This window comes from Engraulis encrasicolus, chromosome 2 (genome assembly GCF_034702125.1).
Source record: "Engraulis encrasicolus isolate BLACKSEA-1 chromosome 2, IST_EnEncr_1.0, whole genome shotgun sequence".
In the NCBI taxonomy this organism is placed as follows: Eukaryota; Metazoa; Chordata; class Actinopteri; order Clupeiformes; family Engraulidae; genus Engraulis; species Engraulis encrasicolus.
The window spans coordinates 7,295,220-7,314,149 of NC_085858.1; the positions used below are offsets into that span (position 1 = coordinate 7,295,220).

At 44.1% G+C, this 18,930-nt stretch overlaps 1 protein-coding gene across 1 annotated transcript; it reads left to right on the forward strand.

Annotated features, from left to right (window-relative positions):
- The first annotated feature begins 5,501 nt into the window (after nt 1–5,501).
- On the forward strand, nt 5,502–17,393 carry slc16a5b (solute carrier family 16 member 5b). Its single transcript, XM_063221066.1, has 5 exons — nt 5,502–6,267; nt 6,806–7,360; nt 10,362–10,505; nt 11,674–12,549; nt 16,228–17,393. Exons 2-5 carry the CDS (start codon nt 6,841–6,843, stop codon nt 16,503–16,505), a joined length of 1,818 nt encoding a protein of 605 aa, XP_063077136.1. The 5' UTR covers nt 5,502–6,267; nt 6,806–6,840; the 3' UTR covers nt 16,506–17,393.
- The last annotated feature ends 1,537 nt before the right edge of the window (nt 17,394–18,930 follow it).

The window sequence follows — 18,930 nt, forward strand, 5'->3', positions numbered from 1 at the left end:
GCGTGCATGTGCGTGTGTAACCATGGCTTTTATGCTCATGTTATTTATGTGTGCCGTGTGAAGTTGTGAGTGCTGTGTCAAAAAACGAAACCAATAATTGGCATGTTTGTTGACATGGGTGCACTGTACCCTGTGCTTCTGCAGACGCCCCAGGCGCAAAGGTCACCCACTGGAGTTCAGTGACATGCACCTGCCCTTTTACCCACAGTGCTTAAGGGTTGCTGACAGCTTGGCCGGGCCCAGGAGAAAGTCATCTGAAAGGGCCCCCCAGCCCACTACAAACAATGTAATGAGGACCTAATTCTGGGGCCCCCTCTTTCTCCCTGGGCCCCGGGACAACTGCCGCTTTTGTTCTCCACTTTTGGCACCCCTGCTTAAGGAACCTCTCTGACCCTCTTCTCTCACACAAACACACTACCTCCTTCCTGCCACTAGAGGGCACACTGTGTACCTGGAATGTAGGACACAATCCAGCAGTGTTGTGGTGATCCTAGAAATCTTGGTCGATGGATTCACCAATGCATGCCTGCAGTACTGTTAAAATCAGAGATGTGTAAAGTAGAAGTAGTGTTATGAATGTAATAACTCTAGAAGTATGACATTATTGTTGCAAACCTTGTAATATCCTAATACTGGTGTTGTAATAACATCCATAACAGTACTTTTATTTCTACTTTGTAAAACTCTGATTAAAATATCATATTATTACCCTGTTCTATATCTCTCACTCCCCCTGGTATTGACCCTGCACTTGTCACCTTCAGACCCCAAGTTAAGAATCACTGACATACATTTTGAAGATGTAGCCTAGTCCCTCCTATTATTCGATCTCTGACATTTGGTCATACCAATCAATCACAGCTGCTGCTTTGTGTGTGTGTGTGTGTGTGTGTGTGTGTGTGTGTGTGTGTGTGTGTGTGTGTGTGTGTGTGTGTGTGTGTGTGTGTGTGTGTGTGTGCGTGCGTGCGTGTGTGTGTGTGACTGATCTGCCTATGGCTAAATGTAAAGGTGTGTTTAATATGTTGTGCAATAATATGTATGCTGCTAGACGCTGTAGTTTCCTCTGGGATTAGAGAATGTTGCTCTACTGTAGGCTATTGCAACATTGTCAAATTACAACCACCTGGACAACCCCCATACGCACTTGCTGATTGGCTGTTGGGATGCCTCCTATATGAAGTCGGGTCCACGGAGATCAAGCACAGTAACGTGTAGGGAACTTATAATTGAGTGAAAAATTATAGAGGGCTTTAGCCAGACTACTTTTGATGTGAACACTTCTCTTCATCTGATGAGGAACAATTCTGCTCTGTTGCATCCCCACAGTCTTTATCTCAAAATGTATCGCACCATACAGACAAAAACAGTTGTGAGTCTGTGACATTATTTTATGTTAACTTATGTCGTGCATATTCAGAATATTTGTCCGTTGCCAGTCACCATCATCAGTGTCTCCACTGGTTTAAACTGATTTTCCTCAAAGCAACTCTCAGAAGCAAAGAAAAAACACAGGCGTTTCTTGTAGAGCTGCATGAGTGTAAATCCGTTGTGCAGGTGCTCTTCAATGCCAGATCCTAAAGGCTCGAGTATACAGTATAAACTCAAGAAGGTATTCTATATGTATTCTATAGGTATTATTCAGGCCAACTCTTTCTGAAACAACTTTTTGTGGTGCATTGAAAACAGTAGGCTAGTTCTTCAGTTGATTTCACACCTGCATCTGTACAGCCGTCTCCAAAAGAGTTGTCACCTATCCATCTGTGTGGAATAACAGCTATTATACCACGGCAGTCTGGAATCTCCCATTGTGACGCGCTAAATTGGGTATTGATTAACTGTCTATATATGCACACCTGAAGTAGTCCCACTATTAGGTCACTTTTCTGACCGCATAACTCCAGTGTATCAATGCGCCAAGGCACGCACGTTCATAAATTACACACAAAAAAGTTGCAAGCATTACGCGCTGAAGTGACACATGTGGCACCGCGCGTCTGGAAACACCAGCAATGTATAGTGAATCTGGAGCAAATCTTAGTAGACCTAATCAAATTTGAAACATGTTTATTTCTCCCAACTGACCATCACTCTGTCAACTTTGTGTGTGAGAGAGAGAGAGAGAGAGATTCCCTGCGCAAAGGGACGCCCGTTTCACATGGGCGTTTCTTCCCCACGAGAGGAGATGTTTCCTGCGGTTGTAGCGTTTATCAGTTGAGAGAGTAGCGTAACTTGTGAAAAGTATGGGATATTTTCGGATCAATAGGCTTAACTATGGGAACGCAGTGGAAAATAAATCAAGGGGAGTTTCCTATGGGAGGAGAGCACATTGACGAGGTGCCTGTTTTGATGAAGTTAATGGCGAGGTGAGGCAGTTAGAATGTCGCCAAGATGCGCGGGGTATTTTTTTTTTTTAAATCTATTGAGATCTGTACATGTGTAGGAATCATGCCAACTGTAGCATGGTCTAGTGGGCAAGTCAGACGCGCCCATATATCGAATGGGTAGAACATTGAGGCGACCGACTTGACAACCAAATGCGATAGAATTAACGACTGGCTCTTGACTTGACAACCGAATGCGATAGAACTATCAACGGTGTCTTGTCCATAGCAACCTTCAATTTAGAATTAGCAACGGCAGTTCGCCAGAAAGTTATGAAAAGAAGCTTCTTGTGGCGGAAGGAATTAGTTCTACAGAAAACCTTTGTTTTAGCCATTATAGCATCGAAATAATGCCTCAAATAAATTTCAGACAGTGTGGCAACCGTGGTATAAGCGGGATAATTGACTTCACGGTGTGCGTATAACAGGAAAAATAATGCACACCGAGGTGTAACGGCCACTCCGCTTCGCGTCGTGGCCGCATCACCACCTAGGTGTGCATTATTTTTCCTGTTATACGCACACCGTGTCGTCAATTATCCCTTACATAACTTTCAATTAATCACTTGGCTTCAGAAGTCACTCATATGAAAGCTACAACCCTCCCGAATGAAAATGTATGTACAAAAATAAATTTCATGCACCAAAGAAAGATTGACCCTTTAATGAACACAGACAGGGCAGATTTTCACAAGACAAAAGTTTTGTCGCCTATCGAACATAATGCGAAAATGAGCAGATAAGTCACTTCAAAACACTTCAAATACGCAATGTGTCATACTTAATCACTGATTCACTCTCACCTCTCCAGAAAATCAACTTTGGCCTTCGGTGTATGTTTAGGGTCATTGTAATCATGGAAAGCAACACAATGAAAATCAATGGAGGTCAATGAGAGATGGTGACATATTTGCTATTCGTAGAGCAATAAATGTTTAACTTCATGATTTAATCAATGATAAAAGCCCTCTCAATAGTGGTGTGTTGGGTTGGTGATAAGTTCTGACAAACTCGGAGCAGCGAGTCCTATTTTAAGCGGGGACGGCCTCAACAACTTCTTTCCGGAGGGCAGGGGAGGAACAATAAATGTCAGAGTGGTCACTGCCAAGGGTGGAGCAGGGCATTTCTACAAGATAGTTTACTGGAAGAGATAGGAAGTATAAGCCTTTTGATCAGCTGCATCACAATGAGGCAAAACGGAGGAAGGAAGATGGAAAAATCTTCCCCGTCAGGGGTGGGGGTGTGGCAACACCATTTGTAGTCACTGTTTATGGACACTTTTCCGATAACACCTTGGCTTACTTGAAAGGCGTTTTATAACTGCAAGTAAGAAAAAAAACAGATTAAAATGTTGGTAACAGTAAGGTTGTAACATACAGTAGGGTCTTTGCAAAGTACTAAAATGCCATATCTGTATTATTTGTATAGCCTCTTTGTGCAGATGGGCCCACCGGCGGGCCAATTAACTCATTACTGACTAGACTCAACTACATCATAACAACACTGCTATGGCCTCTTACTGCAGATGGGGTCGCTGGAGGGCCTGTTCACTATTTGCTGAAAACTACATCATGACAACATTGCTATGACATTATACAGAGAGCCTTAAGTAACAGATTAAGACATAGCCATTATATCCTCCTGCATCCACTTTTACTTCACTAGTCCTACAATACATATTTTACTTAACTACATCTTTTAACATATTACTCAAATACATTGTATCCATTTCTGGTCTCAATAAATCTCTCCCACGCTTCATACTGATGTCATGACTTTATTTTCTCTGCTTGGCATGATCACTGTGAAAACTGACAGACAACAAACAAAAACAATGCATACCATGCATTCATATTAAGCACAAAAGACATACAAAATGTATAAAGAAAATAGGCTACAGAATTAATTCAAAGCAATTACCGTGTACGCCTTGTATCAGTAGTAGAGGAGTGTTGCAAATGCAGTGCACACAAACTCATTTCAGAAGTCCTTTCTCTGACCATCACGCTTCCAGGTAATATAAGTTAATTTAAGGTCACATGGCATAGACCTACATGGCAAGAAATACAACCAAAAGATTAAGTTAACAAAAACAACCCAAGGACAAAATAAACAGTAATCATATCCACACAGCCAAATAAACATACATAAAACAGAAACAAAAACGGACAGAACCTTTAACATCACAGTTGCTATTCAAAAAAGGAATTACATGCTCCCATACAGACCTGTCAACACCAGTTAGGCTACCAGGGCCGGACTAATGTTAGACATGGCTGCAGCCTAGGGGCCCCCACCTGCCAGGGGCCCCCTGATTAGTTAAAAATTGATCTCTCATGTTGAGTAGCGTTGGTGGACACGTGATCCTTCATTCCTAGCACGTCATTATGACACTGTCTATGTACATTTGTCGTGAAATTTGTTTTCTGGGGGCCCCATAGCAACCTGTAGCCTAGGGGCCCCAGGCCATCTCAATCCGGCCCTGTTGGCTACATACATTTTTTTTCATTTGCTAGTAGAAGTAGAAGTAGTTCATGAAAAGTCAAGCCAGTTAACCTGGAGGCAGCGGTGAACCTGTTGATGCGAGAGCCCTTGGCGGTGAAAGAATGATGCATCTAGGCTGTTCTATTGTAGGCCTAAAGTTTACCTACCATCAGGTTTAATTTAGGCCTACCCACCAGCAACTCCACGTTGTAATTTTGCTTTCAGTAGGCCTAGTCCTATAGGCATAGGCTGATTTTAAATTCTTGCTTTCATCACTTGAATAATAATCAATTACTTGAATTGCTACTCTAACGTTCAGGAGGTTACTTTGCCTATTCTTTTTTTAAAGATATAGCCTATCTAGGCTACTTGCAATAGTAAAACATTTTGAATAGGCACTTTACTTCAATTTGATCTACTCAAGTCAGTTGTAGCCTCTACTTCTACTCATACTAGTTGTATGGTTTGTTCTAGTCGTCCTCTACTCATCTATGACAGTTACTTAACACGTGCAGCTTTCGCACAACTAGTAGGCACATCATCATGGTGATGAAAACTAACCTACTTGACCTTTTCGGGGGAGGGGGACGTGGCAAAGCAGCCGAAAGCTCTTCCATGTCACTTGCAGATGTCAACTTCAGCTTCACGTGAAGCATGGTCTGCGTTTTTCGAATAGCCTTCTCTTCGAACTCTTGACGAAAATACCTATCAGAGATGAGATAACAGTGCAACATTGAGAGAATAGGCCTACGATGTTGTTTTCGTGATTGATTTTATAGGCAGTGCGGCGCGCGCGCGCGCGCGCGGTGATCAGGAGCGCCAACGCAGATGTCTCTGAGAAAAGAGCGGCGACAAGCACCAGAGGAAAGTGACAAACTGGGGAGCAGGACAATTGCTGGACAATTTTCAAGCCAAATTGACAAGCTAAAATGTTTGGCCGTGTTTTTTGTAAACCAACAGCTCCTCCCTTTTAAAGCACCCCTTCCTTTGGGATTAACGAAATTATGACCGTCCCCAAAGGAGATTATCACAGGAGCTCTCCTGTACAAGGTTGCATGTCCGAGTTGGTCCGTGTAAGGATTTTCACGGGGAGGCGCTCGTCAGAGGGATACTGAAAGTTGAGAACAGGCGAACTTTTGCCGCCCATAAATTAGGCTACACAGCATATTTAATAGGAGAGTGGATTCTGAGAGCCTAGCGCAATGCTGCACCTCGTTTCTCCGTGAACCCGTTTTATCTATTGGATCAACAATGATGTATTTAGGCAACACGACACTGTCACGATGACACCAACACTGTCCTAAATGAACCTCGCGCGCTACGTGAGAACAGGCAGAAAAACTACGTTTTCTTTGAGTTCGATTGATGAAGATGCAGTAGGGAGACCAGACTGAGAACACTGGTGAGTAACTTAAGTCCCTGAAATCAAATGTTTCATTTCCCTTTCATTTTAAAAGCAGAAGTTTAACCGGCATAGGGCCTACTTAGTAGGCAGCAGTTGTATACAGTGTGATAAAATCGACAAGGTGGTGAGTTTAACTTGTAAAACTGAGTAGCTAGAACTGTAAAGTTTGATTGTTTATGGGATTCTTGGCATTGCCCTTGTACAGATTAGTTATGTCTGCTGGAGGTGTTACATTTGCCACAGTCCATATTTGGGGTGGTTAAGTTAACATTTTCTGACAGTTCCAAAGTCCTCATAGATTTCATTCATCTGTCAACAGATATAGCCTACTAACAATATTTACTTTGCGCACTGAAAGTAGCCTATGATGAATGTAGGCCTGTAAAATAGGCCAAATGTTGCTGTGAATATACTATAGGCCTACTTTAGGCAGTATAATATACGCGCTTCATTTTTAATGTATATATTTATAAATGTATTTATTTACTTTCTAACTTACTTACTTACACATATTATTATACATTACATATTTTAGAACTTGGTGTGTGGGTGCTACAGTAGCTGAACAGAATGACAGAGGGACTGGAGGTGCATCAGAGTGACTCCCCTAGATCTGTGCCTGTGGACCACCACCACCACCACCACCCCAATAGCAGCCTGGTGCGGCGCGGCATCCCTACTGCTGATGAAGCTCCACATCAGCACCACTTGAACAGGGGCCGCACAGCGTCCTCGCCTCAATCAGCAGACTCAACACTGGAACTAGAGAGAGGCGCCGTCCACTCTGAGGAAAAGGACAGGCGGGAAGGAATGCCGTCCAGGGAGCCAGAGTCTGTCAGTTCCTGTGATGATAACCAGGGGCCAGATGAGGAGCTGGGCGAGGAACAGAGGCAGGCCAGGCCACCAGAGCCACCGGACGGAGGGTGGGGATGGGTAGTGGTGGTCTCCACCATCCTGGTCCTGGCCCTTACCCTGGCCTTCCCCTCTTGCATTGGCATCTTCTACACGGACTTGCAGACGGAGTTCAGTGCCAGTAACAGTGAAACCTCTTGGGTTCCCGCTATCATGACGGCTGTTCTTCATGGAGGAGGTACTGTATCGTCAGCCACAGCTCACAGCTTTCTGAAGGACATTTTTTTCTAGTTGTAGAGGAAGTGTTGAAATAGCCTGTCTCATAGAAGCTCATAATGTCGTAATGTGTACAGCTCTGAGTTTGAGAGTCCATGGTCAAATTACTGAATAATCATAATGCACAGTCAGCTTCATGCCAATGGTTTGATTCGATTTCAACAGTAATTGTGGCATTCTTTATTATCTTGCTCTCCCTGTCTTAACCAATTGATGCTGGATGCTGGTGTATACTCTGCATTGACCTAGGCACCTGGAGCAATGTAGACGCAGCCATCAGGCTCATGAGATCAGATGTGGCATTTTTTATTATAATACGGGTATATTAGAGGGTATGTTAATGCAAGAGGAGGGTCTTAGTTTTTAAATGCAGCTCATTTCACGTTTTCATGTTTTCATTTCACAAGATATTTAGGTTTTTATAGGTTAAGGCACCTTTTCCCATGAAGGGCTTAGGCATTTCGCAGGCATATTTGCAGGTGCCTTAGGCTAAAATGGGTTAAATATGGGTTAAATATAGACACTTTATTTAATATCACTGGGCACATTCACATTTCACATTTCATATTTCACATTTTCACATCACGTTCTGCACCGGCATAACATTGTGATAACTGGCAAGTCAGACTATAAACCTCAGTCACACCATAGGCAATGCTGAATGTTATGGATGGGACCAGCGGCCAGCACAGCACAGCACTGTCATAGTGTGAACCCCACCCCAATGAATAACTTCATAGATTCAAACAGAAAAAAGAGTCCCCAGCCATGGGTCAAAAGTTTGGAGCATTCACTTGTACGTTGGGCACTCAGGTTTGATTCCGGCCTAAGGTAATTTCCTGATCCTCTCCCATCTCTCTCTCCCACTTGTTTCCTGTCTCCATCTTACACTGTCCTATCAAATAACGGCATAAAAACCCCTTAAAATATACAAAAAAAGAAAAAAGACTTCACTATACACTACAGATAGTAGGAGTGTGATAGGAGGACAGATTCCTGGCCCATCCATGATTATCCCCTATGGTGTGATGCCAGACCAACAAGGCCAGGGCAGGCAAACAACATATTCTCTGCTGCTGGAGTTAGTGTACCTTACTAGGGCAGAGAGTTGTGAAGTTTACTCCTCTCTATGTCTATGTCCACAATATATTAAAAAAAAGGTTTTCGCTTTGACCCTCAACAATCTATGAAAGAGAATGTTATACTGTATAATTAGCGTAGTGTGTTTTAAGTCTGTTACATTTGTACCCCACCCAAACAGATAATGTTTTACTGGCACTGATTTGTATGTTTGTTTCTCATTTGTTAGTTACGCAAAACATTCAGTACAGATTCACTTGAAATTTTAAAGGTTAGAGACGGTCTGATTAGAATGGATTAGGTTTTACGGAATTATTAGATTTTGGTTGGTGGTGATACGAACTCAACACCGGCTGAAACCGCTGTGAAGGACTCTCGATTGTTTGGAGACAGGGCATATGGTATATCTTGGCAGAAGCATGCCCTCTTTGAGGCTTTTCCAGTTCATTCCGGTGTGTTCTTTGAGTTCTGTGAGTTCGAGGAAAGAGGTCACTATAGACACAGTCTCCGCATGACTGTCATGCGCACGGTCTAATCACGGCACAAACGGAGGAAATAACTGGATTACTGCCAATGCATTAAAGACATACAATCACTCGCAAGATCCATGAAATGATAAAGAATGAGCTGTATCTACTTCAGCTTTAATAATGTCTTGGCCATAAGCAGTGCATATTTGTTGGAGGAATTTCAATTAATTCTGTTGTCATTGTCCAGTCCAGTGTGCAGCATAGCTTTGGGCACTGTCTGGATAGAGTGAATAACTGGATTAACTTTTGTTTCTTCAAAGACTTTTACTTTGTAAGAGACGGGATCATTGTAAGGCTTTAGCTTGCATCGTTGCCACAACTTTCCTTTGGTCCCCCTGGCCATGAGCCATGGCCGTGTGTCACAGGTATAGCAATTAATTCTACCATTAAAGCTTGCCCAGTGGTCTGCATAAAATTAGGCAGTGCCTGCCTGGCTCTCCTGTTCCCATGGAGGGGAATTTTCACTTTGTTGTTAGAGCGCACCTCTGGTTTTTTTTATCAAACCATGTCCCCATTGCATGTTTCCTCGTGTGTGTTTGAGGACAATTACATTTTAATTAGCATTTCTTTGAAATCCATTCATTGGTGATTGAAAACAATAAATCTCCATGTGCTTTGTTTGATTGCTCTGTGTGCTCTGGTCTGTGTTGGCTTGTATATCCGCTTGTGTGCATCTGCATATTTATGACTGTGTTTTTGGGCAGCCATGGGCTAGTGGATAGTGAGTTGGTCTTTGGATCAGAGGGGTGTAGGTTTTTACCTTTCCTTACACCTCTGTCCATGGTCGAAGTGCCCTTGTGAGGCACCTAACCCCACAATGCTCCAGGGAGTGTAACCAACACCCTGTACCTAAATAACTGTAAATCGCTTTGGATAAAAGTGCCGGTGTGTATGACAATAACAATGTAATGAGAGAGAGCGAATGAGTTGCGTTTGTGGGCTGATTACATAAAATCTTCAGGTGCTCATCTGTATCCAAAGTTGCAAACTTGAAGTAGAGAGATAGGGTCCCAGGCACTCTGAAATCCGTATTAAAAGTCCTATATTTACTGGTAGTTTATTTGGTGAACAATGCGTTTCGCTGTTGCTTCATCAGGTTCATCCTTCCTTTACTTGGATTACTTTTACTGCACATCACCAGCACCTGGACAGTGGTTGTGCACAGGGACGCTACTTTGAGTCCTTTATTTACGTATACATGGACAACATTGATAGCCAATGTGTCCATGTATATGTGTCCATGTATAAATAAAAGACTTTTAATACGGACTTCAGAGTGCCTCGGACCCCCTCTCTCTTTTTCCATTATAATGTAATGATGTGAAAATGACTGTGTTTCTGTCCTGGGTCTAGGGCCCCTGTGCAGCGTGCTGGTGGAGCTGTTTGGGTGTCGGCCGGTGGTGATCCTGGGGGGCATACTCAGCGGCGTGGGGATGACGGCCAGCTCCTTTGCCCAGTCCATCACCGCACTCTACATCACCGCTGGCATCATCACAGGTGAGCTCAGTGAGTTGGGGCAGCCATGGCCTGGTGGTCAGGGAGATGACGTTGGATCAAAAGGTTACAGATTCAAATCCCACCCACCCTTCCACTCCCTATCTTACTCCATGGCTGAGGTGCTTGAGCAAGGCACCTAACCCCACACTGCTCCAGGGACTGTAACCAATACGCTGTAACAGTAAGTTGCTTTGGATAAAAAGCGTCAGCTTAGTGTAATGCAACAGTGCAGCAGAGTCAGAGTTTCATAGTACATACAGTACACTTGTGTAGACTACTGTACAGTACAGTACATTTGGTCCAACAATTTGATTCTGAAACATCCGCGCTGGAAAAAAGCAAATTGTTGATTAGGAATCGCATGACAATCTTTTGACTGACCGGCTGGATTTGGAGGCATTGTGACAAAGGTAGAGGACCACTAGTGTCTGTATATAGTCTGAAGTTTGACCTGTGATCATTTTTACAATACCATGCCATCTCTGTATCCCACACCATCTACATATCTTCTCTACCATCACCAGTCAGACAATATGTTCAATAAACAAAAGGCTCAGTTATTAACTTCTGATATCAGATTGCCTGTGACTGCTATACAGTACAGTTTGGTTGGTAATCTCAATGTGAAAGATGATTTCTTTCAGGTGTGGCCTAATGATTAGGGAGTTGGTGTTTGGATCAGAGGATTGCAGGTTTGAATTATACCCTGACCTCTCCCTACATGCACTGCACACTGCATAAGTGGTTAGGCCGTCATACTTGTAGCCCAAAGGTTGCCGGTTCAACTCCCAACCCGCCAGGTTGGTGGAGTGACTAATTAAGTAGTGCTCTGCCCCATCCTCCTCCTGAGGTATCCTGAGCATGGTACCGTTCTGCCGCACTGCTCCCTTGGGGGCATAAATGCAGTTTCGTTGTGTGCACTTGTGTGTTGTGGAGTGCTGTGTCACAATGACAATGAGAGTAGGAGTTTCCCTGGTGGGCTTTCACTTTCACTTCCGTCCAGAACAGAAGTGCCCTTGAGCAACACGTCTAATCCCTCATTACTCCCTGTACCTAGATAGCTATATGTCACTTTGAGTTAAAAATGTCAGCAAAGTTTGATGCAATGTAATATTTCGAAAGTAAAAGACGGAAATTCTTGATGGACCATTTCCTTTTTTTCCCGCAGGTCTGGGCTTCTGCTTTTCCTTCCAGCCTGCGATCACGATGATTGGCCACTACTTTGTGCGGCGGCGGGCGTTCGCCAACGCCATGTCGTCCACGGGCACCGCACTGGGCCTCAGCGTCCTGCCGCTGCTGGCAAACTTCCTGCGCGGCCGCTACGGCTGGCGAGGCAGCTTCCTGATCTTCGGCGGTATCCTGCTCAACTGCTGCGTGTGCGGGGCTGTGCTGAGGCCCCTGGGGGGCCCCAAGAGGAGGAAGACCTCTGACACCAAACCAGACCCCCTCCATCAGGCCGAGAATGGCCACAGCCACCCCCAGAAGAAGAGGAAGCACCCTGGTGGTCTGAAGGCTCAGCTGTGGAGCACACTCTCTGTGCTGGCCTCCTTCCTGCACAAGCACATGGGCTTCGACCTGCTCCGTACCAACCCGCGCTACCGAGCCTTCGCCCTGAGCGTGTCCTGGATGATGCTGGGCTTCACCGTGCCGCTGCTCTACCTGGTGCCCTACGCCACCTCGCACGGCATCACGCAGGACACGGCCGCCATGCTCATGTCCATCCTGGGCCTGGTCAACATCTTCATGCGGCCCGCCGTGGCGCTCATCTTCGGCCTGCCGCGCTTCCGCCGGAGCCCCTACTTCGTGTACGTGTTTGCGGCGGCCATCTTGGTGAACGGCCTGAGCAGCAGCATTTGCGGGATGGGCGCCACCTTCCCCGTGCTGCTGGCCTTCGTGGTGCTGTTTGGCCTCTCCATGAGCTTCATCGGCTGCCTGCTGGTCACCGTGCTCATGGACACCGTGGACATCCGCCGCTTCCACTCGGCCCTGGGGCTCATCTGCTGCATGGAGAGCGTGACCGTGCTCATGGGACCACCGCTCGCAGGTAATAACAATAATATCATTATTATATTACTTTATTTTTAATATGTTATTCTAGAGTCTATACTAGAGTTTCTCAAAGTAGGGCCTAAGCCCCCCTGGGGGGGCGCGGAGGCATCTCAGGGGGGGTCGTGTGACATCTGATTTTGGGCTTTTTTTCCCCAAGGAAATGATTTCCTTTCTCACCAATAAGTCCATAAGTCTAAAGCCCTCACCAATATTATATTATTAATTGTCATGAATTTGAATTGCATAGGAAATGAACACACATCTGCATTCGACTGCAGTACCACTTTGTTTAATCTCACCAGTCACCTTTCCTTTGATTCTACGCAGCGATTGTAAAATCAGTCTGCGCGAGTACTGCTATTGCTTTTTGTTGGGAGGCTCGGAAGCATTCAGACCCTCTGAAGGGGGGAATGATGGAAAAAGTTTGAGAACCACTGTACTAGACGATGGGCTGGCTCTGACCTGGGCCTTATCTGCTGCATGGAGAGTGTCACCATCTTCATGGGACCACCACTCGCATGTCATTACAATATTATTATACTGTTAACATATTATGTTAATAGTACTAATGATGAACATTAATAATAACAGCAATAATAGTAATAATAATAATTGCTCACAATGAACACCAACATCTCGCATTAATAATAAAGTTATGGAAAAATGTTTGTTCATATGGAACCAAAAGAAATGGAAAAAAAACTTTAGAAGTTGGTGTTATAATTATGTAAGTGTTATAAAAAAGTGCACCATCACGTATAAACAAGAAAGGGACGTGATTGTTTCAGATGCAACTGTATGCCCTCTGTGCCATGAGTAAAAACGTGTGTTGTTTGTTGCATCCTTTATTCCACAACTTGCCAAATGCTAGTGTCTCAAATAGAGAGCTACATACAGATACATACAGAGCTCATAGTGGTCTGAATCACTTTTTGTGCTGCGTGCCCACCCAGGACAGAACATACGGTAATGTGAGAGACAAGAAGACAAACTGAACAGTATGAGAAGTTGAACAGTTTCGGGAGTATTTGGTCTTCATGGCAGGCACATATTTTGCACCTTTGGTAGGAATTCTGCTGGTTGGAAAGTGAACGGTGGGCTGGCTGGCACAGCTAGTGGGTGGCCATGGCTCCTGAGTGCCTGAACTGTGTGTGTGTGTGTGTGTGTGTGTGTGTGTGTGTGTGTGTGTGTGTGTGTGTGTGTGTGTGTGTGTGTGTGTGTGTGTGTGTGTGTGTGTGTGTGTGTGTGTGTGTGTGTGTTTTATGTGCGTGTGTGAGGGAGTCACAAGGAAATGGAATGTCCTGGGCACGGTATGCCCTCGTCAAAGGCATACGAGAGGCGGAGTGCTGTGCACGCGTGTTTAACGTGTGAGTGTGTGGGGGTGTTTTTTATCAGTGTGTGTGTTTGGCTGTGTGAGCATGCAGTGTGTGTGCATGTGTGTTTGCGTGCACACACATGCGGACATGGCGGGTGGTTGAGGGTCAGGCGGTCTGGATATTCCCGTACTGGCCGCGCAGCGTTGGGGTTGTTTGTGGTGGAAAGTGTAGTCAGGAAGCGGTTGGATCCTGTTCCTTCACCGCTGAGCTGGCTGGTCCACGCTGGCCGACTCCCCCCAGCAAACACCCCACCCCCCGCCTGGCCCCCGCCCTCCCTGACCTGGAGCAGGAGACCCTCTCTGGTTACAACCTCCGTAGAAACCCAAATGTCAAGCCAGGCAGAAGCCCCATGCAGCACCCTAGACAACCCCTCAGCTTGACCTGGTGCCTGAAGTGCAGATGTCATGTTAAGGCCAGTTATCATTAAGTCAACTTCTAGTACCATTGGAACAGAACTAATGTGAAATTCTAATTTTGAAAAAAGTATTAGTATTAGTATTACTCAGCAACTCAACATATCACCATAACCATATATTATGTACAGTATGTACAGTATGAATTAGGCCATCATTAAGTTACCTATACAATGAGATTCCATTGCATACAATGACTGCTTTATGTTGCACCGGATTTATTTATTCATGATTAGATTTGGCCTTTTCTCAGAAGACGTTACAGTGAATCTGATAAGGCCTAGTTCATTTGGGGGCCTGGGTCAGGGCCATCTCAGGAGAGTGCTGCCTTCGGGAGATTGCCGTTTACTCTCCCACTCACATTTTCCCCTTTTCTACAGGAATTCAACTGCTGATCCTTTTAATTAAAGCAACACTGAGTACTTGCATCAGCTGTAAAGAGAATATTTCCAAAATCGTTTCAGTGGTCCATCAAGTTGTAATTGGGTGATAACTTTTGAATATCATGTCTCACTCCCCTCCCTTGCGCTAGAGCTGCACTAAGCAGGTTTGGAGCAGCAGAGTGTCTCCATGCTATTGTCTGTGAGAGGCTTTTCCATCTCCACCCTGTAAGGTCACCAAATGAGTCGCCATCAGCCTGACTATCGCTACTATGAAGTTAGTTCGAGATTTTGGTCTGGCAAAGTTGTAATATTTTCAGAGTTCCCAGTTTGCTGCCATAAGCTTAACCAGTGTCATGAAATACTTCTGCATGCTATTGGTCGAAGCTGCAATCAACCAGAGTACTCTTTCCTCTGACGTAGCTAAAGGTTGAACCTTTTGGCCACTTATAGATATGACATTTAATGCAAATGTACATGCCTCATGGGCCACATAAAATATGGCCTGTGGAACAGTGTATGACACCCCTTCCCCATGGCATGTTGTTTTGTCCCTGTGTCTTATATGTTACATATCAAATTAGTACAGTAACACAAAATGCTTTCAAGTGATCTAACAGAACCTTGCCACCTGGTAGCATATTTTATGTAATGATTGAGGACAACTGCAGTGGCTGTCAGCTGGTTTCATCCCAAGCCACCCCACTGATGGAAAACTAGTTCCCACTGGCTTTAAGATAACAGCTACTTTAGGATCTCCATGAGGTGAGCACGCTTCAACAAAAGCTTTGTACCATATGCCATCACTGCACTAATTGTCTAGTATGTCAATTGTGTTTGGTGTTTTGATGTCTGTTATGAAAGCCTTATGTATGCCTGATGTAGGCTGTGACAAGACTGCTATGGTGGTGAGAACAAATTTCCCTCTAGGGACAATAAAAGTCTATCTATGAACTACATGGCAGCTACACTATATATACTATATATGTGCAGTCAATGGTATACATTTTTTTATACATATTTTGTTGTAGAAAATGTATACACTCGAATATTTTTTAAGGAAATTCTTTTCATTTTCAAAATGGAATGGAATTTACAAACATAATTTTATTGTGTTGTCATCAACTGCTCTCAAACTGATGTCAGTTCTGGTCCCAGCACTGACAATGTGACGCAATGGACTTGAATGCATCCCAAAACAATGTTTTCTGGGTATTTCAACAGCTGCTTTCAATTCAGTGACTGTCACAAGTCATGGGCTGAGCTACTTAAAGAAGAAAAATCTGCACTCACAAGCTACGTCTCATTATTTATTCATAAATTACCACAATGTCCCGGCTCTCAAGCCTTCATCAGTGCGTGGTAGAGCTACGTATCACAATCATGGGGTAAAAATTTGAGATCTTATCTTATCTCATCTCATAGCTGTACCATACAAGTCCTGAATATCTATCTTGTCGCTATGATTCGATTGATCCCTTTCTTGTCTTTTTGTGCCTCACAGGTCTGATGATGGACAGGATTGGTGAGTACAAGTGGATCTTCTACGCCTGCAGTGTAAATGTGGCCACGGCCGGCCTCTTCCTAATGGCCTCCTTCTTCTACCTGGACCGCCAGCGGGCAAGGGAAGCCAAGGAGAGCTGCACCACCCCACCTGACCACCAGCAACCCTCCAGACCTATGCTGGCCCTCACAGTCTCTGACACAGACGCCAACCCACTGCCCTTATTACAGGCGCAGCAGACACAGGACTTAGACGGTGTTAACGTGTCAGAGGTGTAAAATGTACAGTATTGATTATGTCTGAGACAGCACTTTTTCTTATAACAGCACATTTTTACTGTGTTGTTTTTTAGTGCCTAAAGACTCACTGAACAAAAATGCCAGCAGAGAACAAGCCTGTCTGTGCTGCACTTTTTTGTTCTTCCTGTCTAGGCTGTCACCATTCTTTCCTGTATTTCAGCACATTTTTTGTTCTTTCTTTTTTTATTTAAAGTGTTTTTACGGAGGGGTGCAAAAAGCAACACCCTTCCTTTCTCCGTTTTGTGGACCGTATGGGTGTTTTATACTGTACAAATGAAACATCTATATTTTCTAACTTAAGTAGACCTATTATACCTTAAAGCTGTCATACAAAAACCAATCACAAAGTAGCTGCTAATTGTGGTAAATGTCTGCTGTAGGCTATAACATAGATTTACTTGGAGCTGTATTTGAAAGAGCCATCACTGTTGTGAATGAAATATTTCCTTCAACATACAAGCTGTTCAGCTAACATGCATATTGGTCAAAGTATTTTTTTACTTGATTTATATGGATTCATACATTGGCCAGTTGCAGTTCTTATTAGTAAGATGCACAAGTCACCATGATGGTCTTCTATGTTTACACTGATGTCACTGGGCAAAGAGTTTTTTGATGTCACAAGATAAATATCTTTGCTTTGAATGTTTTTTTTTTATTAAATGAACTTTTTAGGACTGTAATTGTGGAAGTACTCTAAAATGGAATAGCAAGCTGCATATTCTTATTAAAATGTTATTTTGAATGTTTAGTACGATGATTCACACAATTTATGAAGGTCATCTAATTAATATTTTCTATATGGCACTTAGAACAAGTACAAGTTGATTGTGGAATTGTAATTATTTAAAAAATAAAATGGAAGAATAAGTCTCTATTGATGTCAGATATTTTGTACTCTTTCCATGTGTCTGTGGTAACACACTTCATCTGAAAAAAAAAAACCTGTGATTGGTAGTTATAGAAATCACAGCATGGGTTACTGGTCTGCAGTCATCATAGGTGAGGCACTACATGCACTATCATATTGTAGATGAGATCTTTTCAGCTGTAACCTATCAGTGTTATTGTATGTTTCAGCAACACACTCACGTGATCACAAGGTTGTATACATTGCAACAGTAGGGGTCGCCAGAGACAAATATATCAACAAACTTAATGTTCCAGCGGGACTCGGAACGGCTGGGGTACCTAATGAGGCTTTGACTACCACACCAAAGAGCCAGGCTTGCTGATGTGACCCTACTGATGATCATAGTATAATGTGGCTTTCTCTTAGGGAAGCAGTCCCTCACATGGGGGACAGGTCTTTTCGTCGAATGCATTCTTCCGAGGGGACCATTCGAATGAAACGTGGAACCATTCGTATAAGCCATGGGATGTTTCACATGCATGCTCAGGGTGTCCCACCTCCAAATATACTGTACTTTTTCCACCCAGGATAGTATCCCACCATCCATGCTTCATCCATCACAGGAGGTCACATATCCAGGAGTTCCCTATACTGGGGTCTGTCATATGGCTCCAACAACTGGACCTACAGTACAGTGCACCTATAGCAGAGATTCTTTAAGTATATAGAGATATGCCAACATAATAGGTTGCTATGGGCACCTAACATGACCAGGTTCCGGTCTGCCTAAAGGGGTGTGTCATAATATTCCTAGCATTGAATAGAACAGTCCTTAGGTCTGCCTAGGTCTGCCTAAAGGGGGATTTCCCTCCCCTCCCCCTTGCAATAATAGAACCCGGAAACAATGGGCCAATGGAACCTCTCTCTCTCTCTACTCTCACTACCTACAGTGTCCTAACAATGAGCTATCCCACTTCTGACAGAGCTGGCACTCTGACCGCGCCACACCATAGAACCACTTGGTGTGACAGTCAGAGCGGCGAGCGCACCCTCCGACCTAGTGATGGTCATTCCATCATGAGAGTAGTCTCAAAAACAATGTAACGTTTCATTATAGAAACTGCACTGATGCTTTAGCTATGATTTCCCCCAAAAAACAAACAAACACAAATCAGATCAAAACTGGTGCATCTAGCTGTAGGCCTATGCCTCATCTCACCACACAATCTCAAGGCCTGGGCCTCTCCAGAAGATGCACCCACGTGTCCAGAGTGGCCCAAGCCCATAGACTGTGTAGGTATCTTAAACTCAACTACAACACAGCAGTTGGTCCAGATGTGATGAATACGGCCAAGAAATGACCATCAGTAGCTTCAAAGATACTGAATTCTTTCCCAAATGACTCTTTCCGCAATTATCCTATGGGCTGTTATGCTATTGGGTCACTGTCCTCAGTCTCCTGCCCCACCAACTGTGCCTCGTGATTGAGTGGTGAAATTCCTTTTCAATCATGATCAAGAACCCCTCATCTGACACTACACAGCATCTCTA

Coding starts and splice junctions, on each gene's coding strand:
- slc16a5b (XM_063221066.1), top strand. CDS start 6,841: ATGACAGAGGGACTGGAGGTGCATCAGAGTGACTCCCCTAGATCTGTG. Junction 10,506..11,673: donor CACCGCTGGCATCATCACAG/GTGAGCTCAGTG, acceptor TTTTTCCCGCAG/GTCTGGGCTTCTGCTTTTCC. Junction 12,550..16,227: donor CATGGGACCACCGCTCGCAG/GTAATAACAATA, acceptor TGTGCCTCACAG/GTCTGATGATGGACAGGATT.